General features: G+C 34.6%; 1 protein-coding gene across 5 annotated transcripts in view; it reads right to left on the reverse strand.

Moving 5' to 3' along the window:
- The window catches only part of SPAG16 (sperm associated antigen 16), a 1,051,960-nt gene that overhangs the window by 418,448 nt on the left and 605,519 nt on the right, over window positions 1–27,993 (reverse strand). For all 5 annotated transcript variants that reach the window (XM_082691166.1, XM_082691165.1, XM_082691169.1 and 2 more), the window contains one exon: window positions 865–991. In XM_082691166.1, the coding sequence (XP_082547292.1) occupies window positions 865–991 (127 nt within the window). The remainder of the gene's footprint in view (window positions 1–864; window positions 992–27,993) is intronic.

Raw genomic sequence — 27,993 nt, forward strand, 5'->3', positions numbered from 1 at the left:
AAAAATTCCAAGAGTTAAACCTCCTGACTTTAATCTATTCACCCCAGTTTTTGCAAGTCTCCCAGTTCAAGTTCCTATCCACTCATAGCCTGTTGCACCAGCTTCCTCAATAAAACTAACTCGTTTACTCAACTACCATATTATATTAGTCTTACTTAAAGGCAAATTCGATTATGCTATGCTGCTTCCTTCACTTTCTAAGTTTCCCTCTGAAACACTGTAAAACTTGAGTCAGATATTTCATGATCTTGTCCTTGTCTATCTGTATATTCTTCCCTGCCATTTCTTTCTTCTTCTGTAAGCTCTATTCATGCATACCATTATTCCTAGAACACGCTATTGTAACCTCATATTTCTATTGCTTCGACTAGCCATTCCCAGAATCCACCCTTCTCAAAAACACCTGCTATGTCCTACTTATCGTCCACATCCCAGCTTAAGCACAAACTCCTCTTGGAAACCATCCATACTCTTTTAGGCAAATAACAGTTCTTGCTTTCCTCCTGTGTCTTATATGTTCTTCCATTTAAAAACATATCTCACTGCATTAAGATAATCTTGTTTCTCTTTGCTACAAGATCCTTAAGGGAAAACAATATGTGTTCCCCTTTCATATTCCCTGCACCCACAGAAATTCTCTCTCAGTAAGTAATTGTTGAATTAATGTTTAATCAAGTCGTTGCATTATTTTTATAAGCCTTACAGTTAGGAGGCAGGGTAGATAGGAATACATTAAGATCTTATAAATAGGAACTTACTACCATTCTTGCACAATCACTTTATAAGTAGTACCTCATACCTAAAGAATGACCAAGAGTGATTAGACTTATCAAAACCTAGAAAAATGGCTAATAGTTTACTTACTGTTCTTGCATCCCATACAGACAGGGACTTATCTGCAGAACCAGTGAGAAGAGTGTTGGAGCAAGGAAAAAACTCAATGCTGTTCACAGAATCTGTATGTCCATACAAAGTGTATCTGCATCTTTCACTGTATAAAAAGAAATGAAGAGTTCACATTTCAGGAGTTAGCACCTAAATGTTTCCTATGCTGTCTACACAGTGCTAATGAAGATAACTTATGTATCTGAGGCACAAGGTAGTTTTATAAATGGCAAATATGTACAAGAACCACATCTTTTTTTTTTTTTTAAAGATTTTATTTATTTATTTGTCAGAGAGAGAGCGAGCACAGGCAGACAGAGTGGAAGGCAGAGTCAGAGGGAGAAGCAGGCTCCCCGCGGAGCAAGGAGCCCGATGTGGGACTCGATCCCAGGACGCTGGGATCATGACCTGAGCCGAAGTCAGCTGCTTAACCAACTGAGCCACCCAGGCGTCCCAAGAACCACATCTTAAAGGAAAATTCTATAGCCACCTTGTATCTTAAGCACTTTATAGAATTAGTAGCATAAAACTGACTAAAGTTAAGTTAACTTTAATTTAAAGTCATTTGGTAAAGCCATTTTTATACTGTGTCATTTACTCCTTCTCATGAAATGACTACATAAAAATTTTCCCCATCTAATAAAGAAATATGCGAAGAAAAGAAAATAATGAAATCCAATTTCATTTATAGAAAATTTACCTGCTATTTTCTAATGATTCCCAAAATACAAGTACAACACATTTCTTTAAAGGTTTATACTCCAAAGCCCATTTTATTGAAATAATCATCTTTGGGGCACCTGGGTGACTCAGTGAGTTAAAGCCTCTGCCTTTGGCTCAGGTCATGATCCCAGGGTCCTGGGATCGAGCCCCTCATCGGGCTCTCTGCTCTGCAGGGAGCCTGATTCCTCCCCTCTCTCTCTGCTTGCTTCTCTGCCTACTTGTGATTTATCTCTCTCTGTCAAATAAATAAAATCTTAAAAAAAAATCATCTTTAACTATTAGGGCAATTGTTCCAGAACAGTAATTGTTCTCCATAGCTCACGGAGAGATAGAGATTTTACAGAAAAATAAGAATATATATTATTTTGTTAAAGGAGTAAATTACCCAGGCAGCTGGGCAACTCCCTTGGTTAAGTGTGTGACTTTTGATTTAGGCTCAGGTCATGATCTCAAGGTGGTGATATGAGCTCTGAATCAGGCTCCACACTGAGCGTGATGCCTGTTTAAGATTTTCTCTTTGCCCCTTCCCCCATTTGTGCACATACTCTTTCTCTCTCTCAAGAAAAAAAAAAAATAGTGAATTATTACATTAAGTTATATAGAATTTAACCATAACACAAAACAAGCGGAATTAAAGGCATTGCTCAGTCAAGTAAATATTTCATTATTATGAGATATCATTCTCTAAGACATCCTAACATTAAGAAAAATATTAAAATTATGTTCAATTATTTTTTCACTTACAGAAAAGTGTAATTAAAAAAGGAAATGAACAAATGTATAATTCCTCCCACTTTTATTTTACCCGCCTTCCAGTTCTTCGAAATCGTATTGTTAATTTTACATCAAAAATCATAACACATATTTGATCAATAATTACAATCTCCTAGTTGTTTAGTGCCTCCCACCCCATCCTCCCAGTTTTTATTAAATATTTAATAAATATTTAATAAATATTTAATAAATGAATTTAAATGAATCCTCTGCATGCATACTTTTTACATTTTCTTGATCATTTAGCACCTCATGAGCAATTTTGACTGGCTATACTATCAGTTCTCAAACTTTTGCAAAGAAATGCTCCCCTGTTCATGCCACAGGCAAAGTCTGAGGACAACCTAATCTCTCCTCCCATCTCTGTCCAACTACCCTTGTGGATGATTTGCTTTCTACGTGCAATAACTCTTATAGGTCTTTCACAAACATGGCAGTTCAGAAATTTTATCATTGCATGACTTGATAGAAATTTCCATCTATTATTCTTAGACTTTAATTATTCCATTTATTCCATTTTTTTAAGAAATACCAACTATGTTTAATTTCCAACTATGTTTTATTTTTATTTTTTCCCTTTCTGTCTCTACATTTAACATTTTATCTATGACATTTCTATCCTTATATATAAAGTTTTAATTTTTCATGCCTATTCTTTATAACTATCAATTGTGCTTATTTTTATTTATGTGTGTGTGAGCCATCAAAAGCTTTTGTTTTCTATTTCACTTATGTCCTGATATTTCTTAATTTACTTTTCATATGTATGTACTATCTTATAAAATGATAATGGAATGCTTTAGCACTTTTGATGCTTTATTATATAAAATAAACTTAAAAATTGAATTTCTGTAATTTCTTTGAAAATATAGAATGCTGTCTATGAATTATTGGTAACTGTGTTTAGGTAATTCCTTATGCACTGTAAGTGTTTTAGTTGATTTAGTTTATATTAATTTATTCTTCCATTTTTGTAATTCTTCATAAGTTTGATGTTGGTTTCTTTTTATTATGACCTATATTTTATTGGGCTAGCTACTTGTTAAATATAAATGGCAGAAGGAAAGAAATATGTATAAGAATTTAAAAAAATACAGATAGTTATAATGTGTGTGTGAATAAAGAATCTCAAAAGATAAATGGAAACTATAAAAAAGAAGCACATGGATGAATTAGTAAGTACAATATGTTAAATAAATTATTGAGTGAGCAAAATAGCAGATTAGATATTGCAGAAAAAAGGATTTGTGGACCTGAATATGGATCACTAGAAATTATCTAATTGGAAAAGCAGAGAAAAATATTAAGAAACATAGGTCATACATCAGTCATCAGTGGAGAAATATCACATGGTCTAATGTGTAAATAATGGGTTTCCAGGTAGGTGAAGAGTAGGAAAGAGAGAAAGGAGGGGTAGTACATTTACCCAGTTTGGTGAAAAATACCAATATATAGATCCAAGAAGCTCAGAAAAATCCAAGCATGATTAATAACAGACACAACATACCTAAGTATGTCATAGACACAACATACCTAAGTATCAAACAAAAATGTTTAAGTGCTTATAGAAACATAACAAATAGGAAATGTTGGGACACATAGCAACTTTCTCCTCAACAAAAAAAGGAGACAGAATATAACAGGACATGTTTAAGGGCTGAAAATTCAGTAATCAGTTAAAAATACTTTCCATAATGAGAATGAAATAAATTTTCAGATAAATGAATTAGAGAGGGCATGTATTGCATGAAGCACTGGGTGTGGTACAAAAACATGAATACTGTTACGCTGAAAAGAAATTTTTAAAAACTTTCAGATAAATGAAAGCTGAGAAAATTTAACACTAGCAAATCTTTCCAACAAGAAATGCTGAAAAGAAGTTATTCAGACTGAATGGAAATGATACCTGATGGAAATACCTGTATAGAGAAAAGAATGCAGTCATTTGAAGTGATAAATATGTGGGTAAATATAAAATAGCCTTTTGTCCCTAATTATTAAAAGAAAAACTGACGAAAGACAGCACCATTATGTTGGAGTATGTATTAAGTATGCAGATACAAAATGCAAGACAGCAGTATCACAAGGATAAAGATAAACATGGAATCACATTGTTTTAAGGTCCTTACCTTTTAGACGAAGTGGTTCAGTATTAACTTACTAGAATATGATGAAACATAATAAGCTATTGATTACTGAAACAATATGCTTTAATTTCTAAAACACTGAATGGAAGAATCCAGACAAATAAGTGTACACATTATACAATTCCATTCATATGAAGTTCAAAAACAGATAAAGTATAGTCGTAGAAACCATAAGTGTTTGCTATAGGGAGTAGGTTCTTTTCCGCCCCCGCCTCCTTCAAGTTAGGGAAAATTTCTGTGGTCATAGAAATAGTCTATATCTTCATTATATTCAAAGGTATATACACTTGACAAAACTCATCAGAACTAACAGAATACTTAATAACTTTTCATTTCACCGGATGCACATTTTATCTCAACCAAACAACTAAAAACAAATATGGCTCACCAGAATACTTTTTCCTTATACTTTCACTTTCTTGATATTTAGTACACTGTAAATATTTTAGAATATATATTTCTGTGAATAATTGAATATTTATAGTGATCCTATTCTCTTATCAAGTATGTCTCCCAATGGATAGAGTACATACACATCTTCATAGGTGGACAGAGAATCTTCAATAGTTAAAATAACTGTACCATTAACATATACATCTCATTTCTAAAGGCATGTGTTTACATAGCTGCTAAGAGTCCTTTTATGTTTAATTAAAAGGGAATAAAAAGAAAAAAAAAACAAAAAATAAATAAAAACCCATAAAAGATTAAATACAAAAGTGAGAGAAAATACAATCAACACAGATGATTTCATAAAAAAGAAAGATGATCTGGAAATGGGAAAAACAAGGAATAAAAGTGTGATTAATATTTTTAATGTTCTATACATTGCTATTGAAATAGAGTTCTATCTGTGCAAAATTAAGCATTACTACTTATAAGTAGTTCATTAGTTGTAACTTTTTAGAAGACTGTATTTATTAAATAGAAATCATCTGAATATATTATTTTTAATTGAAGTATTTCAACTTTATAGGTTTAATGCTTTTAACTTTTTAACTTTGAAGTTTTTTTTTAATATATATAATTTGTCATTACACTAAAAAGTCTCCTGTTGCAAAGTTTGGTAGTATTTTTAAAGGCAGATGCAACCGTATTACAAATGTGATTATATGTGTTTGATTATAGTGAAGATCTAACAAACACACATATACATGGAAAATGTATTGTTCTAGTAATGTGTGTCCGTGCATATATGTATTACTGGTAAAATACTGTGCACATTCACAGTTTATATTTAGGCTTTGTTGTTCATTAAAACTCAATTCAGTTATTTGAGAATATATTCATTGATGGTGGGGGGATAGAGGGAGGAATTATTCAGTGATAGAGCTCACACAGTTTCCCAGGTGAAAAGGAAAAGCTGGGTCTTCACATTGCTTGAAGGAAGAAAAAACCGCTCAAGGGGGAAAGAAATCCGCTCATGAGTCACTGGTTTAAGGTGTGGGGCATTCCAGGCAGACAGGCTGCAAGAGCAGGCTTGTGAGAGATTAATTAGCTGCCAGAGAAGGGAGTCCCATTCAGAATTTCTCTGCCAGGTGAAAATGGACTAAAGTGATGGAGCATGACAGCACCACAAGGGATGGAAATGATTTGTACATTTCCATCAAAAACATAAACACTGAAGCCTGATGCAATTTTCTCTCTGTTGCCCTGTCTGCTGTTTTCCTATAATTTTTTGTATGAAGTTAGTTCACGAGCAATACCTCTTTATTAACTCACCTCCTGCTTTTGCTGTATTTCCTCTTTTCTCTTTCCTTGCCCCCTTGATTTAGTTTACTATTCTGGTAAACTATTCAGTGATGGATATTTCTTTGAACTTTCAGCTCAGTGTGAAACAAAGTTATCTACTCTTCTAGAGCCCATACATTTTCATTTAAAGTGCACTTCCCATACATATGCTAACTCATAAGAGGAAAACATTTTAACACAGTTTTCCTTTGTGAGGCATTAAATTTTAGGGGTTTTATTTCCTTTGTTGTATTTGTTTAAGCACTATTAATACTGGATATGAAATTACACCTTTTAAAACTTCAAGCTTTATAGGAATTTACAGATCAACAAAATGTTAATGGAATTATAGAACATTTACAAAAAGGCAACAGCAATATATATCTAAAGGAATATGAAGATAAAGAGTAAAAAAAAAAAAAAAACCTATCCTTGTTTTGAAAAAGAGTACCAGAATTCATTATTTTATTCAACCCTTAATAATACTTAGATTTTAAATAGTGTTTATGTAATTGAGCCAACATGCAATAATAAAATTTATCACAGGACTTAGCTGAAAAGTTCTTTATGAAATACCTAAATCTAAGAAAACAACATGAACATAAGTGAAACCTATTTAAATCCTTATACTGCAATTCATAACATTTTAACTAAATTCACTCAGGGACCCATCAGAATTAGCATTTCAGCAAGGCAAAATCCTCAAGCATCCATAATTTGATTTCAAAAGTTAACAGCATCTTAATAAAAAGAGCCTTTCATTAGTTTTATATTATTTATAACCATGCAATAGTTTCCTTGTGACCATGGAATTCAGTTGACCTTTAGTAGAGGGAGTGATACTTAAATAAAATCTTCCAGGGAGACTACCATTAGCTCTATCTTGAAGATCACCATAACCTATCATGACATAATAATCTATCATGTGGTCTGAGTGTCACATCCAGGAAGGATCATACATAGGCCATAGCTCCTAGACTAGGAAATTTCTTGGCCAAAACCCTTGACTATAAACATACAATCTGAGCCTTAGCCCTAAATGGTAATAAAACTCCACTCTATGTATGTAAACATAAGGCAGATTCCTGGCAAGCTCAAATACTTGCAATACAGGCAAGATTTAGGGAATACAAGCAAAAGGTGACTAAATAAAAGGACCATAATAGAACTGGTCCTCAGAGTACTTAAGAGTACTTTAAGTACCTTAAGAGTACTCAGAGTACTCTTAAGTCCTCACTCAGATTTTCTAAGTAGTCAATTGAATTGTTTTTGCAAAGGGCAAGTGTGCAGGGAGACGGTTAAGAGGCTGGAGTGCACGCTGTCAAACAAATAAATAAAATCTTAAACAACAACAATCAGAATGCATGTGCTGAGTTTCCTCTACATATATTTTACTTTTTTTTAATTATTTTTTTTTTGTTTATGTTTTAACCCAGCACATATGGTATGGTGAATCATGACAGTAAGGATAAAGATGAGAATGAATGTAATGTTACCATTCTTAAGGATGCAGTAATAAACTATTTCTTTAGTAAATACCTGAACTCTTTATGTTCAGAGCATAGGTTTGTTGCCTGCCATCCATACCTTCTAGGTCCTTTGGTACCTACTACCCCATCTGAAATGACTTATATATTATTTCCTCTGAATATTATTATAAAAAACAGAAAGAGCTAGAAATGTCACATTATTGAATTGACTCTCATGGTCTGGGATTCTGAAAGCCAGCAGACTAAAGAAAATAGCTACTTATACTTTAGGACCTATCTCTTACGACGTGGAATGAGGGAAGCCAATACTTCATGTGCCTGAGAATTAGACCTGAACAAGGAAGAGTGAAGGCTCATAATTTCAATTATATGGTGTTATTTATGTATTTTCTGTAATTAGGTCAGTTTTTTAAAGATTTTTTGCTTCTAAAAATTCTATTACTTAAAACTATTAAATGTCATATGTATGTACATATATATATATATACAAATGTCATATATATGTGTGTGTATATATGGGTGTGTATGTGTATACACAGGGTCTATAGGGTCATTTTGAAGCATATCTTTCTTAAAAAAAAAAAAAGGGGTGCCTAGGTGGCTCAGTTGGTCAAACATCTATGCCTTTGGCTCAGGTCAGGATCCCAGAGTCCTGGCATCGAGCCCTGCATGAGATCCCTGCTCAGTGGGGAGTTTTCTTCTCCTTCTGCTCTTCACCCTGCTCATGCTCTCTCTCACTCTCTTACTCTCTCTCTCTCAACTGAATAAATAAAAAAATAAATAAAATAAAATAAAATATAAACAATAGTAAAGAAGAAAATAAATCAGCTTCAAAAATGATTGTGACTGTTAAATGCAAGCTTATCAAAATATGTAACATTAAATGCTTTAAGTCTAACAACCACTTCTGAAATCATTTATTTAACTTGTCTCTACAAAACATATATATTTTTATTTTTTATTTTTTTAATTTACCATGTTGAACTTTTCATTTTAAAATCATATTCTAATATGAATGGGATTATTATTTATTTATTTTTTATTATGTTCAGTTAGCCAATGTATATTTTTATCAAAGTATAGTTGATATAACTATGTTATATTTGTTTCAGGTGTACAACACAGTGATTTTCCAGTTCTGTGCATTACTCAGTGTTCAGCACAGGAAGTGTGGTCACCATCTGTCATCATGCAACATTTTTACAATATTATTGATTATATTTCCTGTACTGTACTTCTCATCCTTGCAACTTACGTATTTTATAACAAAGCCTGTACATCTTTTTTTCTTAAGATTTTATTTATTTGTCAGAAAAAGAGAGCGGGAGAGAGAGCAAGAACAAGCAGGGGAATTGGCAGGCAGAGGGACAAGCAGGGTTCCCACTGAGCAAGGAGCCGGATGTAGGACTCAATTCCAGGATCCTGAGATCACGACCTGAGCCAAAGACAGCACCACCCAGGCATTGCTGAAAGTCTGTACCTCTTGATCCCCCTCCACATATCTCGTGGATCCCTGACCCCTTCCCCTCTAGCAACCAGAAGTTTGTTCTCTGTATTTGTGCGTCAATTTCTAATTTTTGGTTCTTTTGTTTTGTATTTAAGATTCCACATAAGTAAAATCATATGGTATTTGTCTTTCTCTGTCTGAATGATTTCACTTAGCATAATACCCTCTAGGTCCCACATCCATTTTTTTATGGTTAAATAATAATATGCCATATATCTATATCTATCTACTGATGGATAAATATTAGTAGATGGATATCAGTAGATAGATAAAGATATATGGCATATCTAGGACATCAACCTTAGCAACATAATTATGGATAAAGCAAAAGCAAAAATAAACTATTGGGACAACACCAAACTGAAAAGCCTTTACATAGCAAAGGAAACTATCAATAAAAGAAAAAGCAACTTACTAAATGGGAAAAGGTCATTTGCAAATGATATGTATGATAGAGTTAATATCCAAAATATATGAAGAATCTATACAAATCAACACCAAAAAACAAATAATTTGATTAAAAAAATGGGCAGAGGACTGAATAGACATTTTTCCAAAGAAGACATACAAATGGCCAACTGACACAAAAGTTCAACCTCACTAATCATCAGGGATATGAAAATCAAAACCACAATGAGATATCACCTCATATCAGTCAGAATGGACAGTACCAAAAAGATAATAAGTAACAAGTGTTGGAGAGAATGTGGAGAAAAGAGAACCCTGGTGTACTATTAGTGGGAATGTAAATTGGCAAAACCACTGTGGGAAACAGTATAGAGGTTCCTCAAAATATTAAAGATAGAGGTGCTATATCATCCAGTAATCCCACTCCTATTATTTACCCTCCAAAAACAAAACAAAACAAAAATACTAATTAAAAAATATATATGCACCCCTATGTTTGTTACAGCATTATCTACAGTCACCAAGATATGGAAGAAACCCAACTGTCCATGAATAGATGAATGGATACAAAATATTTTAATATAATACAATCACAAGTAACCACTCTGATACATTTGAATCTTACACCACTGTTCCCTTCCCATGTCAACCTCCTGGAAGATTCTATGCCAGAAACCAGATATCAGGGCTGGGAAAAGGTAATGGGAAAAGGCAAGACTTTTAGACACAGAAGCTTGGTTCTAGAAGAGTAGGGATCCCAGAGAGAACAGAAAGTAGATAAAGAAAGGCTGAAATGAGAGGGAAAAACCCTTCCTTAGATTATCCCGGGATTGGATTGTTGGAGAAAAGAGATTTCAATCCAGCTGTTTCCTTAAGCTCAGAGCTTTCATTCAAAGCTCAGTGTCCTCTGACCATAAACAGCTGAAAGCTGAATGGACACAGAACACCCATCTGTCATAACATCCTGTTTATTTTCTTCATTGCACCAATCGCTAGGTGAAAATAGCTTGATTACTTATTTACGTTATCATACTCTCTCCCTCCCATCAACCCTGTCTAGAGCTATACACTCCATAAAGGCTCTGGCCTTATGGGTCATGTTTAATGAATACCAGAGGAGGTATCAATAAATATTTATTATTATTAATGAAATTGCAGATCTTCATCATCTGTAAAGAGATACCATTACTTCTCAATACTTAACCATCTAAGATCTTTCCTTTCACATAAAAATACTGCTTATGTTGTTTAAAAATAAATTTACTGAGCTTTTTGTGGATTTCAATTACTTCGGAAGAGAAAGAATTTTATGACCAACACAAATGATAAGAATTAATTACCCCTGAAAAAAACTATAGAAACTGCCAGTATTTTAGTTTTTATTTTGTCATGTAAAAGTAGATTTTATTTATGCTTAAACTTCTTATTTTAAATCACAAGCTTTCCCTGAGGAATGAAAACTTCTTAAAAGTATTAAAATGATAAATCTTATGGCACTATCTTCAATGGTATCAATCTGAGGGCCCCATTTTCCCATTGTTTTACTTTAGACTGTTAGTAAAAAGTGTGTAAACCTGGCGATTCACAGACCTGTACCCCTGGGGATAAAAATATATGTTTATAAAAATAAAAAATTAAAAAAATAATAATCATTTTTAAATGTTTGAATGAGGCTAGAACCATAGGTAAAGAAAATGTGGGGTAATATTGTAAGCCTCTCAGGGGACCTTCAGCTGTGTTACAACATGTCTAGTACACAATGTTCCTCAAAACTTTATATATCGTATTGTTGCTACCAACTTCTGTCCAGAGTGGCTTGGTATGAAAGGATGAAATGAGTTTATTTTTGGAAATCCAGTTCCCCATTGGTCTTTCTCTTTCTGCTGTGTATGCCTAACCTTTCTGAGTTTAAAACACACACAAACACACAAACCCAGTCCTCTTATGGTGATACTTCTCAGAGTCATTTTTATTATCTGAAGGTGAATGGATATCTGTGCTCTCTCATTCCTGTCCCTGGTGTGTCTTACTATATTCTCCTCTTACTCTTTAATAAATCCTATAACAAGGGAAAGCAAGAGTATAGGATGGGGATTATTGGCAGAGGCTGTGTGAAACTCTAAAAGGACCACAATTAAACCCAGTTTGAACTTCCTAAGTCAGGATACATTTCTTTTTTTTTTTTTAATATTTTATTTATTTATTTGACAGAGAGAAATCACAAGTAGGCAGAGAGGCAGGCAGAGTGAGAGGGGGAAGCAGGCTCCCTGCTGAGCAGAGAGCCCAATGCGGGACTCGATCCCAGGACCCTGAGATCATGACCTGAGCTGAAGGCAGCAGCTTAACCCACTGAGCCACCCAGGTGCCCAGGATACATTTCTTTATTAATATCCTCCCTAGAAATGAAAATACTGGAAATGGTAAACACAATTTAAATAGATATCTTTTTTTCTCAATCAGTCCAATTTTTGTTTACTTAAAGGCCTAAAAGATGTTCTCTTTTTCCAGACCCCAGAGTTTTCTACCCACCAAACAAAAATATAAAATATATTAAAACTAAAAAAAAAAAAGCAAAACTAGAAAGGGCAAAGAGTTTGGGAATAACTGGTAGGAGAGTTTCCTCATTACTCTCATCTTAAGTACCTCTGATTTAATGGCTAATATATAGCTCTCTTTATTCAGTATCTCTTTATACTGAGTACAGTGACTATACATTCCAGATTTTCCTAACAGCCTTGATTTTGTATAATTTTATATCTTCAATAAATAAAATATATCAATTATAATGTCTTAAATATGATTTACTTTCCGTGTCTGTAAAATATTTATGCAAATGATGTACATATCAGACTAAATTTTTTTGGTCAGAATTTAGCAGTTAGGTATTTGTTTAAAATTGTATTTTGGAATGAATTTCTTTATTATCAGTGTGTCTGGTGATATCAATACATGAAAGTATTTCTCTATAACAGTATAATTTATTGAAATATTAAGTCACACTTATGTTACTGGTATTTCCCCAGTCTTCCCCAGTCTAATTCCTTGCTTTTAGAATGTTGCATGGACAGAGAGCAGGAACTAATTGGAATTAAAGGTATTACTTATCATTTGTAAAACTTTAAACTCAAGCTAGTATGTCTGAAGGGAAGAAGAAGCTGTTGGAAAACTTCTAAGAAAAAACAAAACACTGGGGCGCCTGGGTGGCTCAGTGGGTTAAGCCGCTGCCTTCGGCTCAGGTCATGATCTCGGGGTCCTGGGATCGAGTCCCGCATCAGGCTCTAAGCTCAGCAGGGAGCCTGCTTCCCTCTCTCTCTCTCTGCCTGCCTCTCTGTCTACTTGTGATCTCTCTCTGTCAAATAAATAAATAAAATCTTAAAAAAAAAAAAAAAGAAAAAGAAAGAAAAAACAAAACAAAAAAAGGAGTGACGGGGATTCCCTTGAATTGAGAAAGGGGTTTAGATGCTTGTGAGGCTCTGTGAGAAGGAAGGAATTTTGTATCACTCCATTGCACTGCCTAGAGAAGGTGGCCAGATCTCATACACGGTCCCATGGCTCATGTGGGAGATTGGGTCCCAGGCTCAGGGTTCACTCTTTGTCCAAAACCATTCCATGCATGACATCAGAGTAACACACATCACCATTAAACTGGGGCATTGAGCATCTCAGCAGTAGTCTGATAACCAGTGACTAGGAAAGCCTCCTTATTACTACTGCTGGAACCTTAGCACAATTCAAGGGAAGGGATGTGTTAAAATGACTAATGTAGAATTTCTAGGTAGACTGATGAGAAAGAGATGAAGTCCAAATTATCTTGACTTCTAGAAAACAAGCAAGTAATTTCATATATTTTATTCATGGCAGAGAGAGAGAGAAGCTGGAGGAGTGAAATCAGTCTTTTATACAATATAACATGAATATTGCTAAGGCCACCTCTAACTTTGGATCTGTTTTCCCTGACACCTTTATGCTTCTTCAAGGCTTCCCTGGGCTCTGGATGGAAACCCACCTAACAAAAGTCTATGCCCCTAAGGGTTTTGCCTTTGTTTCTAACACACTTGTAAAGCCACATTTATATTTAGGGCTTTTTTACCTCATAATTCTTAGGCAAGGCTTTGGTGAGCAACTGGCTAATTTAATAAATTAATCCATGCTAATGAAATGAGAAGGATGCATGAGAAGGTTACCTTTAAACAAACATCCTCCCTTCCTTTTCTCTTGGGCCCGTTCCACCAGAGCACGGTTTTATTGGCTATCTTCTAAATATCATAAAAATACTGTATAAGAACCACAAAAAAAGCCCTTTATTCTGTATCCTAAAAATGTTATTCTAATTGTGGGAATTTTAGTTCATATAAGAAATATATAAAACGGTAAACTGCTGGGAAAATAAATATTCAAAATTTGCAGGACCTTGCAATAACCTTTAAATTGTATGATTAAGTAGTTGTGTTTGGGTCTGTTCTTTCTTATGGAAATAATTGAGCTCCACTGATATCTTTAAACAAAGTGTATCCATTTTAATTTCTTTTGTATTGTAACTACAGTATGAAAAGCAAAATTTAGACTATAGGGCACTTGATAAAAGTAGCCATGAATGTGTAAGCAAATCAGTAAGGTCTGTCTCAGATTGGGTGAATGGAAGCAGATGTTTTAATAGTAATAATAGTAAATATTTTCTATTTGAATCTTGTTTTCTAAACAACTTAAGGTAACTTATTGTCTCTCTCTGAAATATCTAAAATAATAGCTGGATTAAGAGAGACATAATTTATTAAAAAAAAAAAAAACCTCTTATTTGACCTGTAACTAACAGGTTAATGAAACTGTGATCATCCTGTTGATCAGAAAGGATTAAATATCATGGTAATGATCTGAAGTAGCAGATTTTGAAAAACATTTTAAGAATCTGTTTTCTTACCTTCCTTTATTCAATGTCCTCTAACTTTAAGTTTTCTCTCTCTTTTTTTAAAAAGGGTTTTATTTATTTATTTGAGAGAGAGAGAGCACAAGCAGCAGGAAGGGGCAGAGGAAGAGGGAAAGCAGGCTCCCCATTCAGCAGGGAGCCCATGCACAGCTGGATCCCAGGATAGTGGGATTATAACCTGAGCTGAAGGCAGATGCTTAAGTGACTGAGCCCACCGGTGCCCCTAAGTTCTTCTATTCTTGGTCATTCACTTACTAGGCCATTAAATATGTCACCCAGTATGTTCTTCCCCATTATTACAAAGAATTATACACTATATTCTATATTAGGTCTCACTGTATTTTACCACCACCACAACGGCTACACATACTTCCTCCCATAACACCTCACAAACACTGAACTATATTAATGCTTTTAAATAAAACCATTGTCTGTAAAACATAGATCAAACCAAGTTTGAAAAAAGGACACACGTGTTTATTTTAAAACACCAGATTGCACTAACTTTTCTTAACCTCCATCTGGCAATATGGCATCAAAAACTAATTTGTTTAGATCTAAATGTTGGAAGAGTTCTGCAGCACCCTACAGATTATTATAAAGAGATATCATCACCTTGGTTGTATGACAGAATGTCACCAACTTAAAATGAGAGTTATAAACAGAATGACATTTGTGTCCGTCATCTACCTTGTATTTTTTTGCCTCTCATATGTGATATGTTCAAATAAGGGACAGGACTTTTTAGTGAGGACCCATACACAAATACAGTAAAGGGGCCAGCTTAAGATATTAAAACTGCCAGTTTGTTTTATGAGGTTATAAATAAGTCTTAGCATGTCTTTACATTTTATGACCTCTATTTTATTCCTTGGTAGATTCACATATGACATATCCAATTATTCATGTCAAAAATTTAAAACTACCAGCATTTCAATAAGAAGCACATACTATTATATTTTCTTACTATACTTTATTCTTGGATTTTTAAATAAAACCTAGATTTTATATGAGAAATCATGGTTTTTCTGTTATACATATCTTTCTTAAATAGTGATATAGATGTTTATGGAGTCAATATTTCTCTCACTTAAAGTTGGATGTCCTCTGTGTTTTGGCTTTGTCCTGGCCTGAACTCTATATTGGTACAATTTTCAGAATAAAAATTGGGATTGAATACAGTATAGGCTCTAGGGAAATGCCATTAAAATTATGCTTTTGGGTGTTTAGTTTTGAATGTCTATTTTCTTTCTTCTTTTTTTTAAAATCTATTTTCTTTTTCTTTTTTTAAAAAAATTATTTATTTGTCAGATAGAGACAGAGAGGGAGGGCACAAGCATGGGGAGCAGTAGGCAGTGGGAGAGGGAGCAGCACATTCCCTGTGGAGCAGGGAGCCCAAAGCAGGGCTCCATCCCAGGACCCTGCAATCATGACCTGAGCTGACGGCAGACGCTTAACCGACTGAGCCACCCAGGCACACCTGAATGTCTGTTTTTCTTAAGAACAACCATAATCAGCAAATTATTTATACCTATGCAAATGATACATTCACAATAGTCTTGTTAAAATTACTTCCAGCTATTCCACAAAATTATATAAATATGGCAGTATTTTCTGCACTGTATGATTGGGCTATTGACCTTGGTGCTTCCTCTCCATAAGAGTGGGTCAGAAAAGGCTGATTCATGTCAGGCAATCACTTCCTCACAAATTGCAAAAATATATAAATATGGCTTCTATATATCCTGTCCTTTGGGTGTTAGCAGCAGCTGTTACCTGCAGGGTGTCATTCTCTGTAAGCTGTCTCTTAGTTTCATGCTGAGCACACTCTTCTGTTTAAATGAGGCAGTGAAGCAGCTCAAACTCTGCTTGCTTCAAGCCAACATGATCTGCTTGTGCTTGTGCCTGTCACTTCTTAGCTCATTATGTTGCTGTTAGTTTTGCTTGAAGTATTTTGTTCATCCTTTGGGTATGGCCACCCTCCTTCAGATAGCCACATAATTGTTTTCTCATTCAGGTGCCATCCATTTTCATTACATGACTGGTCAGCACCGCTGAAAGTTGATAAGGAGGATTCATATATGCCTATTAGAATCCATATTATAAGGCCAACTTTAATGCAACTTTGTTTTATCATTTACATATCGCATCATTTATACATGATATAAATATCAGTTGATGCATATTTGTGTATCAATTATTCCCAACAAATCTTGATTTCAGGCTTATACAATTAGTACTACTCATGTTCAGCAAAATAACTTACTATTTAAGTTTTGTACCTACTGGTTAGTATTAGTCCACTTGATTACATCTTAATTCTTAATTCTGAGATCTAGTAGTCCCTTTGAAAAACAAATATCTACTATAATGAAATAAAATTAAATATAATAATAATCTTTAAAGATCAATACACTGGCCTAATAGTAATGGAAAAAGAAACAAAGAATGTAACTTGTAACAAAACAATGTGTTTTTCAAAAATAAATGTTCAGGCCCAATCACGTTAGGATACATAATGATGGAGCCAGGAAGCTCACACCTGGGTATAGAATTACATGGTTGCCACTGCTCTAAATGTCAATTATTAAATTGTACTATCTAGGAGACTCAAGTTCTAGTGGTCTTATTGTCACTAAAGTAATTTTCTGCAATGGTGAACAACTTTTGGTAAAGTGCTGTAACAATTTAGTTAAATATTCCCTTGATTTACAAAGTAGTTGCATTCTTGAAAAACAGTATGTACTAAACCTTTGTAAGTAATGCTTTGGGTTTACTTTCAATATGGAGTTGGATTTCTAGTGAAAAATAAAATGTAAAAGGGATATTAACAGTTTTTTTTTTTCTTTAAACTTCATCCATCTACATAGGGACATTTGGAAGTCATGTGGTACACAAAAGTTTTCTCATTGTGCAGGACCGCCCTACTTAGCAAGATGTATGGCATGCCTGTCCCTGCACACTTCATGTCAACTGTGCCCATGAATATATGAAACAAGAAAAGGCACTCTGAATTATGGAAATGTTCATTTGGGTGTGGTACTACCCACGACTCTGGTGAACCACTGACTTAATGATTACATTGACTTTACCATTTATTCTAATTGTTCAATGCCTTACCCAGAAGAGGAAACTTTAAAACCTATCCCTTGAAGGTTCCAGGAAGGCCAATTTTATATTTATTATTGCTCTCCTTTAAATCCCTATAAAGTATAAACTAGTCGCCGTTGGGTGTATGATTCATGACTGTCCCAGCTCCAGTAGTTGGAGTGTTGGGAGAAGAAACTTGCAAAGCAGCATGAGACACGTGAGGAGAAACAGGAGGACCAAGATGTGGGACATATATGGAGTCAGACGAAGAAATGGAATGGGAGGAGGTCAAACACGTGGTGGGAGCAGGGGAATTTAGAGAAGGAAGAAGCTGAGCAAAATTTCCATCTGCTACCATCCTTATTATGGTACTAGTTTTGTTGTTTCCATCAATCACAAAAAAGTACCTCACATGACAAAACTATACAGCTGCTTTAGAAATCCCTTATAAGGTATCCTCTAGAGTGGCTTCTGTGAGAAATTATGAATAGATAAATTGCAAAAAAAAGCTATTAACCTCTCAGCCTTTAACATGGTGTTTCTCCTAGTTAAATCGAGTATTCTAACTAAAGAAAATTTATCACCTATATTCAAATACAGTAATATTCAAGTGTAAATATAAATCACATTTCTAGGCACATTATTTTTATATAATCTGCAATTTGGGACCATATATATTTCTAATGACTTATGTCAAGACAAGAGATGAGGATACAGAAATGTAAAAGGGAAAGTACTCAGTTTAGATTTGACCTATTTCTAATAAAAAGAACATACCATATCAAATCCTTTTTCAAATAAGGCCAAAAAAATTACAACTCATTAGTCATGGGAATCAAGGAAAAAACTATTCGATATAAATGGTTCTTCTAACATCCTGGGTAATTTTTATTTTCTCACACTAGATATTGCTTAAAGAGCTGTTTAATAACACTTTACTTTCTAAGGTTATATAGGAAGAGTGTTAAACTTGGCTTAAGAACCAGTTCTGCCATTTACATGATCATAAGTAAATTGTATATACTCTAATTTATACATAATCAAGATAAAATTAAAAAACTGTCTGGAAGCAATTTGAAATTTATAAAGGCAGCTACATATTAATCAATATGATTAAAACTCTTTATCTGTCTATCAGGGTGGTAGGAGTTTGATTATTCTCATCAATAATAATTTTTGCTATGGGGCACATAGGTGGCAGGGTTGGTTAAGCATCTGACTCAGTTTCTGCTTGAGTCATGATCGCCAAGTCATGACATCGGGCCCTGCAACTGGCTCTGTGTTCAGCACAGAGTCTGCATAAGACTCTCCTGCCCCTCCCCACTGAGCGCTCACACACACACACACTCTCTCTCTCCAATAAATAAATAAATAAATAAATAAATCTTTTTTCTTTGAAAAAAAATATTTTTTGCTATTAATCACATCTTACTTGGACATAATAGTCAAGATGTTATTCTTTTTGGTCGATCAACTCTGAAGAGGTGAGAATTAATTGGGTCATGTGTGGTAGACATTTCTATCAAGGGTATGCTTAAATGAATTTCTTAAATTGGAGCTTTAAAAACAAAAGGTTAAACAAAAATTGAAATCCTCATGATAATACACCATGTGATAAAGCAAATGTAGATGTCATGCAGTTGGCATTTGTTTTTGCTTCTTGCAGACTGGACTCCATATAGGTCTTATCTTGTGTATGGTGGATATAGAGAAAAGACTGAGGATAGCTAAGTATACATGAGGGAACTCTCTCTTGGGAAATGAGAAAACAAGGAGGGATATTGTATCTTCAGTTTCTCCAGGCCCAATCTACAGAGATTTGGCCCACAAAACAAGCATTGACAAGGGAATCATTCTCTTACTGTCCCGGTAGTATCAGCCCATGATAGAACCCAGAACCATCCTTGTACCCAGCATAAATGTGGATGCAGCATCTAAACCTTTGCAGTTATTGGCATGTTAGCTATGCAGCCTTGCTCTGGTTATTTCAATAACTGATACTAAGAACCCCACCCATTCCCACCACCATTCTACACAATTGAATTATTTACCTACATTAACAAAAAATATATATATTTCTGAGGATTTTATAGGAATTACATTAAAATTGTATTTTGATTTGTGAAGAATTTGCACTTCTTTATATTGAATCTTCCAAACCATGAACATGGTCTATCTCTCAATTATTGAAGTCTTCTTGGATTTTTTTTTTTTTGTATTTTATAGTTAAAGCATATAGATTCTGCACATTTATTTATTTATTTTTTTAAATTTATACCTAAAATTTCCATTTTTTTGGAAATATTATGGATAGCTTTATTTTTATTTATTTTTTAAATTTATTTGAGACCGTGAGAAAGAGAGAGAAAAAGCACGAGTGGGGTTAGGGCAGAGGAAGAGGGAGAAGTAGGCTCCCCACTGAGCAGGAGGCCAGGACACAGGGAGTGGGGCTTAATCCCAGGAACCTAAGATCATGATCACACTGAAGGTAGACACTTAAAGATTTAAGCCACCCAGTCACCCCTGGATTGATTTTGTTTTAAAAGTTTGCTATAATTAAATTTGTTAGCATATAGAATTTGTTAGTGTAAATTTGTTAGTATATAGAAATAAGATTGTTTTTGCATACTGACCTTGTACTCTGCAACCTTATCATACTTTATCCCACAAGGTTTGATATGTTCTTCCTTTATTCAATTAAATTATTTCTAATTTACTTGTGATTCCTTCTTTGACCTTTGAATTATTTGAAATGTGTTTTTTTTCAATTTCAAAATATTTGGAGATATTCCAGATATTTTTCTGTTATTGATTTCTCTTTAATTCAGTTGTATACAGGAAACACTCTGTATGACTTAAATCATTTAAAATTTATTGATCTTCTTTTATGGCCCAATATACAGTCTAACTGGTGATGTTCCATGTCCATAAAAAGAATGTGTATTCTGCTGCTCTTGGATATAGTGTCTACAAATCTCAATTAGGAAAATTTCTCGATAGTATTATTCAAGTTTTCTACATCTTTACTGATTTTGTGTTTATTTGTTCTATCAAGTACTCATAGCAATTATTTGCATGGATGACGTTGTATTATATAAAGGGATTGGAAGAACCTTTTGAAACAACTCAGGCACTTTTCCCACTAATCTGTTTGTATATTGTACAATCATCTCAACTTCCTAAGTTTATTACCCCTTCCTTCTCCCATTTCAGTCAGCTAATTCATAGCGTGTGAAATGTCTGTATTTAAATAGTTTCCCCTCTCACCGTAATATTTTTTACAATCTGCTCAAATTATATATAGTTCTTCTATTATGGCATTTAACAGAGTTTAACTTACTTACATACTGTTGTTAATACCATTTATTGGAATTTAAAGACTTTGTGGTTAAGGAATGTCCATAACTTTTATGCATATCTTTTTAAAAATATTTTATTTATTCATTTGAGACAGAGAGATACAGAAAGAGAGCATGAGCAGGGAAAGAGGCAGAGGGAGAAGGAGAATCAGCCTCCTCACTGAGTCAGGACCCCTATGTGGGGCTCAATCTCAGGACCCCGAGATCATGGCCTGAGCCACAGGCAGACACTTAACTATCTGAGCCACCCAGGTGCCCCTGTGCATAGCTTTTTTTAAAACCTGTGCAGATCTTAATATTATGCCGTCTTCACAGTGTCAAAAATATACTTAATTGAGACATTAAATATAGGTCAAGTAGCAAAACCAGAATTGTCCAGAGTCAGGCAAAAGAGAGAGCTAATCGTGGGAAAGTGAACAGTGGCATGTTAGAGTGAGCAGTCAGAAATCTCAATCCAGGGCGCCTGGGTGGCTCAGTGGGTTAAGCCGCTGCCTTCGGCTCAGGTCATGATCTCAGGGTCCTGTGATCAAGTCCCGCATTGGGCTCTCTGCTCAGCGGGGAGCCTGCTTCCCTCTCTCTCTGCCTGCCTCTCCCTCTACTTGTGATTTCTCTCTGTCAAATAAATAAATAAAAAATCTTAAAAAAAATCGCTTGCATTTAAAAAAAAAAAAAAAAAAAAAGAAATCTCAATCCAGAAATATGAGGCACAATTTAACTTGACTTATCAAACCTGTTTGCTTTAAAGTTAGCTGGATTTATTAGAGTATTAGTCTAAGACTGAAAGCATAGGGAGCATGGGCCACTAAACAAGGTACTGGATTCAAAATTCAGCCTGCCTCTCTCTTGCAGGATATCCAATTCAGTTGAGAATGAGGTAGTCAGGCAGTGAGTGTGGCAGAAAAGTTTGGTAGTATCAATGCCTTAGTAGAAATAAGGACAAAGTTCAGGGCTAGGTTAAAAGGGGTTTGAATATCAAGCTACAATGTCTAGCATATGGTGGCAGTTTAGACTACACTAAATGAATGAATGGGTGATGAATGAGTGAGTGAATATACTGCATGACCAATTAACAAGGCTATCATGACCTTGAACAGATGAACTTTAGATATTCCATTTCCTCCCACTGGGATTCCCATGCAAAGTAAGTATGCATAAATCTCAGAATCAATTTTAAAAATGCTTTATGTTTTGTTTCTCTTTATCATAAAATAAACTTAAATTATTTTTTGATATATTCTTAGATTTGTGTGTCTGTATGAATTATACCTAGGGTATAATTATACCTAGGGACAGAAAAAGTGACTAGAAAATGTCTTTATTTAACTGATATTATTAAGAATAATATGTCTTATTAAACCGCTGTAATTATATACTTATTCTAAAATTATTTTTTCCCAATTTCACAAGCTGTAATATGACATGGTTTAAATCATGTTATATCTCCTAAAGAAATATGAATATTTGAGCTTTTCTCAATTTAAGAAGATTTTGAAAACAGTTGTTTGGAGGCAAGGTTTTTCCCTAGCTGTGTGACATGTCTCTCAAAGAGAAAGATATTTCTGTCTTAGAAGTATTCTAACAAACTATTTGGCTTCTTTTGTAACCACTCTAGTATCTTAAAGGTTTAAAATTAAGGCATTTTATGAAGTTTTGATTTTACCATTTACCTAACATATACCATAGTTTTTTTCCAAGGATTTCAGTGTACTTCTAAGTTAAGATATAAATATACATATTATAAAATAGTCTTTTTAAATCATTATATTAAAATATATGTTAAATAAGGAGGAGGAGCTAGGAGTACTAGGAGAACACTAGGCTTGCTTCATACCTCAAACACAGCTAGATAAACATTAAATCAGTCTGAATACCCAATAAATCAATCTGAGAACTGACAGAACAAACTGCACAACAAGGGAGAGAAGAGGCCACATCATGAAAGGTAAGAGATGCAGAGATACAGTTTTGGTGAGAAATGGACTATAGGTGCTATGGAAGGGAGGAGGCCCTGGTTGAGGAGAGGGGAGAGAGAGGGAAAAAAAGAGAGAGGAGCACCAAGGGTATTTCACAAGGAAAACCTTCCCCAAATCCCATTGACTAGGAAAATGAGAGGAGCTGATTTTCATGAGTTTTTGTAATCATCACCACTCAAAGACTAGAGTCTTAGAGGTCTGTGGTGTGGCTGGTATAGAGACCTAAATGTTCTGCAGTGTTTCTATAGAAAAGGCAAGCAGGTAGCCTGTGGATGGAGGATTGCTTGGAATACCATGGGAGAGACAGGAGAGACAGTTCTCATGCTTTGGAGCTCATCTGACAGTGATGGCATTGCCTCTCCTGAGACAAAAGAGCTGGCTAGTGCCATTTCTCTTCCTCGAACCTCAGCATAAAGTACAGTAAATAACACCGCATCAACACTGGCCGCTGAATCTTCTTACACCAAGTCCCACACTCCCATATCCCCCACACTTGGCTTGTACTCCTAGTGTGGCGAGTGTGCCTAAGAACCAGTGCTATGGGTCCCTCCCCCAGAAAACCAGCACAAAACCATGCACCCACCATGTTTATTCTAGAGTTCTACAAAGCTTCAATTCTAGCATAAAGAGTATCAGGTCTCTTTTAGCAAGCAAATCAAAATATGCCTTGTTAAAACTCATACAGTCTGGCCAAGGTCTAAACACTCCCCACTGAAGGCAAGGAGGAACCCTGCAAAGGACTGACTTGAAGACTGAGCAGTCAAAATACAGCTGCATGCAGCATACACAACAGATACTTCCTAAAGCACAAAGCCCTGGAAAGTAAATGATATCTTCTCCATAAATCCATTCCTCTCAGGATCAGGAAACATAACAGGCTCTCCTAAAACATTAAAGAATACAGAGACCTAGATGAAATGCCAAGACAGAGGACTTTATCCCCAAAGAAAAATCAAGAAAAGGTCATGACCAGGGATCTAATCAAAACATATATAAGTAATATGTCTGATTCAGAATGTAAAGTAACAATCATAAGGATACTAGTTGGGCTTGAGAAAAGCACAGAAGACATCAGGGAGAGGCTTCTCACATAGATAAGAGCCTCAAAACTAGACAGGCAAAAAGGAAAAATATGATAACTGAGATTCAAAATCAATTAGATGTAATGATCACAAGAATGGAAGAAGCAGAGGAATGAATAAGTGATATAGAATATAGAAATATGGAAAAAAATAAGGATGAACAAAAGAGGGAAAGAAAAATCTTGGGTCACAAAAGTAGACTTAGGGAACTTAGTGACTCCATAAACACAGTAACATCCATATCACAGGAGTCCTAGAAGAAGAAGAGAGGTAAATGGGGGTGTAAGTTTAATTGAGGAAACTATAGCTAAAAACTTCTCTAATTTGGGGAAGGAAACAGATACCCAATTCAAGAGAATTACCATTAAAATCAACAAAAGCAGGGGCACCTGGGTGGCTCAGTGGTTTAAGCTTCTGCCTTCGGCTCAGGTCATGATCTCAGGGTCCTGGGATCAAGCCCCGCATCAGGCTTTCTGCTCAGTGGGGAGCCTGCTTCCCCCTCTCTCTGCCTGCCTCTCTGCCTGCTTGTAATCTCTCTCTGTCAAATAAATAAGTAAAATCTTTAGAAAAAAAAAATCAACAAAAGCAGATCAACACCAAAACATATTATAGTTAAATTTGCAAAAATATAAATAAAGAAAAAAAAATCCTAAAAACAGCAAGACAAAAGATGTCCCTAACTTACAAGGGAAGACAAATAAGGTTAGCAGCAGATCTCTCCATAGAAATTTGACAGACCAGAAGTATGACATGACATATTCAATGTACTGAATGTGAAAAAATTGCAGGCAAGAATTTTCTATCCAGCAAGACTATCATTAAGAATAGGAGAGATAAAGCATTTCCCAGATAAACAAAAACTAAAGGAATAACACTAAACAGCCCTGCAAGAAATATTAAAAGGAACTCATGAATGAAAAAGAAAGGCCAAAGGAGACAAGCTAGAAAGGAATGAAGAAAATCCCCCCCAAACAATAACTTTACAGGTAAAACGATGGCACTAAATACATATCCGTCAGTAATAACTCTGAATGTAAATGGACTAAATGCTCCAATAGAAAGATGGGTTATCAGAATGAATAAAAAAACAAGACCCATCTATATGTTGCTTACAAGAGGCTCATTTTAGGGCTAAAGACAACTGCATATTGAAAGATAGGGGATGGAGAACCATCTATCATGCTAATAGATGTCAAAAGAAAGCCAGAATAGCCATACTTATATCAGACAAACTAAATTTTAAACTAAGGAGTGTAACAGGAGATGAAGAAGGGCACTATATCATAATAAAGAGGTCTATCCAACAAGAAGATATAATAATTGTAAATATTTATGCCTCTGGCTTGGGAGCATCCAGATATATAAAACAATTGATAACAAACATAAAGAAACCCATTGATAATAATATAATAACAGTAGGGACATCTTACATTTAACATCTTACGATAGTGGACAGATCATCTAAGCAAAAAATCAACAAGAAAACAATGGTTTTGAATGACACATTGGACCATATAGACTTAACAGATATATTCAGAACATTTTATTCTCAGGCAGCAGAATACACATTCTTTTTGAGTGCACAAGGAACATTCTCCAGAATAGATCATATACTATGTCACAAATCAGGCCTCATCAAATACAAAAAGGTTGGGGATATACCATGCATATTATCTGATAACAGTATGAAACATGAAGTCAACCACAAGAAAAAAATTGTAAAGACCACATACATAAAGGCTAAAGAACATCCTAAAAATGAATGGGTTAATCAGAAATTAAAGGAAAATAAATGAAAAATACATGGAAACAAATGAAAATGAAAACACAGCAGCCCAAAGCCTTTGAGATGGAGCAAAGGCACAAAGACCATCATATCAGGAAAGTATAGAGCAATGCAGGCTTTCCTTAAGAAACAAGAAAAGTCTCAAATACACACCTAAAGGAGATAGAAAAAGAAAAGCAAATGTAGCCCAAAGCCAACAGAATAAGGGAAATAATGAAGATTAGGAGAGAAATAACTGGTACAGAAGCAAACAAACAAAAACCAATAGAACAGATCAATGAAATTAGGATCTGGTTCTTGGAAGAATTAATAAAATTGATAACTGCCTTGCTAGACTTAATGAAAAGAAAAAAGAAAGGATCCATGCTCATGGACTGGAAGATCAAACATTGTCAAAATGTCTATACTAACCAAAGCAATCTACACGTGTAATGCAATTCCTATCAAAATACTACCAGCATTTTTCACAGAGCTAGAAGAATCCTAAAATTTGTATGCCAAAATACCCTGAATAGTCAACACAATCTTGAAAAAGAAAGGCAAAGATGGAGATCTTTGACATCACGATTCCATTTTTCAAGCTATATTACAAAGCTGTAGTGATCAAGACAATATGGATCTGGCACAAAAACAGACAAATAAATCAAAAGAACAGAATAGAGAACCCAGAAATTAACCCCCAACTGTATGGTCAACTAATCTTCAACAAAGCAGGAAAGAATAGCCAATGGACAAAAGACAGTCTGTTCAACAATTGGTGTTGGGAAAACTGGACAGCCACCTGCAGAACTTTCTTATACCATGGACAAAAATAAATGCAAAGGGGATAAAATACCTAAATATGAGACCAGAAACCATTAAAACCCTAGAGAAGAACACAGGCAGGAACCTCTTTGACTTGGCCATAGTAATTAGACATGTCCCTCAAGGCAAGGGAAACAAAAGAAACAAATGGACAACTGGTATTTCATCAAGGTGAAAATCTTCTGTACGATGAAAGAAACAATCAACAAAACAAAAAGGCAACATTTGGAAAGGGGAAAGATATTTACAAATGACACATCTGATAAAAGGTTGAATCCAAAATCTACAAAGAACTTAACAAACTCAACACCGAAAAAACAAATAATCCAGTTAAAATGGGCAAAATGCATGAATAGACATTTTTCCAAAGAAGATAAACAGAAAGAAGACATATGAAAAGATGCGCAACATCATCATCATCGGGGAAATACAAATCAAAACCACAGTGAAATATTACCTCACACTTGGAATGTTGGAATAGCTAAAATTAACAACTAAGGATAACAGATGCTGGAGGGGAAGCAGGGAAAGGGGACCCTCTTACACTCTTGTTGGGAATGCAAACTGGTACAGCCACTCTGGAAAATAGTATGGAGTTTCCTCCAAAAGATAAGAAAAAGAACTATACTATTTTCCAGCTATTGCACTACTAGGTACATAACCAAAGTATAAAAAAATACTTATTCGAAGAGATATATTCATCCAGATGTTTATGGTGGCATTAACAATAATAGCCAAATTATCAAAAGAGCCCAAATGTCAATGAAGTGGTGAATGGATAAAGAAGACACACACATATATATATATATATACATATATATATGTATATATATATAATATATACAATGTATATATCATATATACACACACAATGGAATATTAATCAGCCATAAGAAAGAATGAAATCTTACCATTTGCAATAATGTAAATGGAACAAGAGAATATTGTGCTAAGCAAAGTAAATCAGTCAGAAAAAGACAAATACTATATGATTTCACTTATGTGGAATTTAAGAAACAAAACCAATGAACAGAGGGGAAATAAAAAAGAAAGGGGGCAAAGTATAAAACAGACACTTAAGTATAGAGAATGGGGGTTGCAGGAGGTGAAATGGGCAGGAGATGGGCTAAATGGGTGATGGTATTACGGAGTGTACTCATCGTGATGAGCACTGGGTGTTGTATGTAAGTGATGAATCACTAAATCCTATACCTGAAGCTAATATTACACTGTATGTTAACTAACTGGAAATTATAGAAAAACTTGAAACTGAAAAAAAAAATAAATTAATTGAAAGAAAGAAATAATAA

This window comes from Mustela nivalis, assembly GCF_964662115.1.
Source record: "Mustela nivalis genome assembly, chromosome: 11".
Classification (NCBI taxonomy): Eukaryota; Metazoa; Chordata; class Mammalia; order Carnivora; family Mustelidae; genus Mustela; species Mustela nivalis.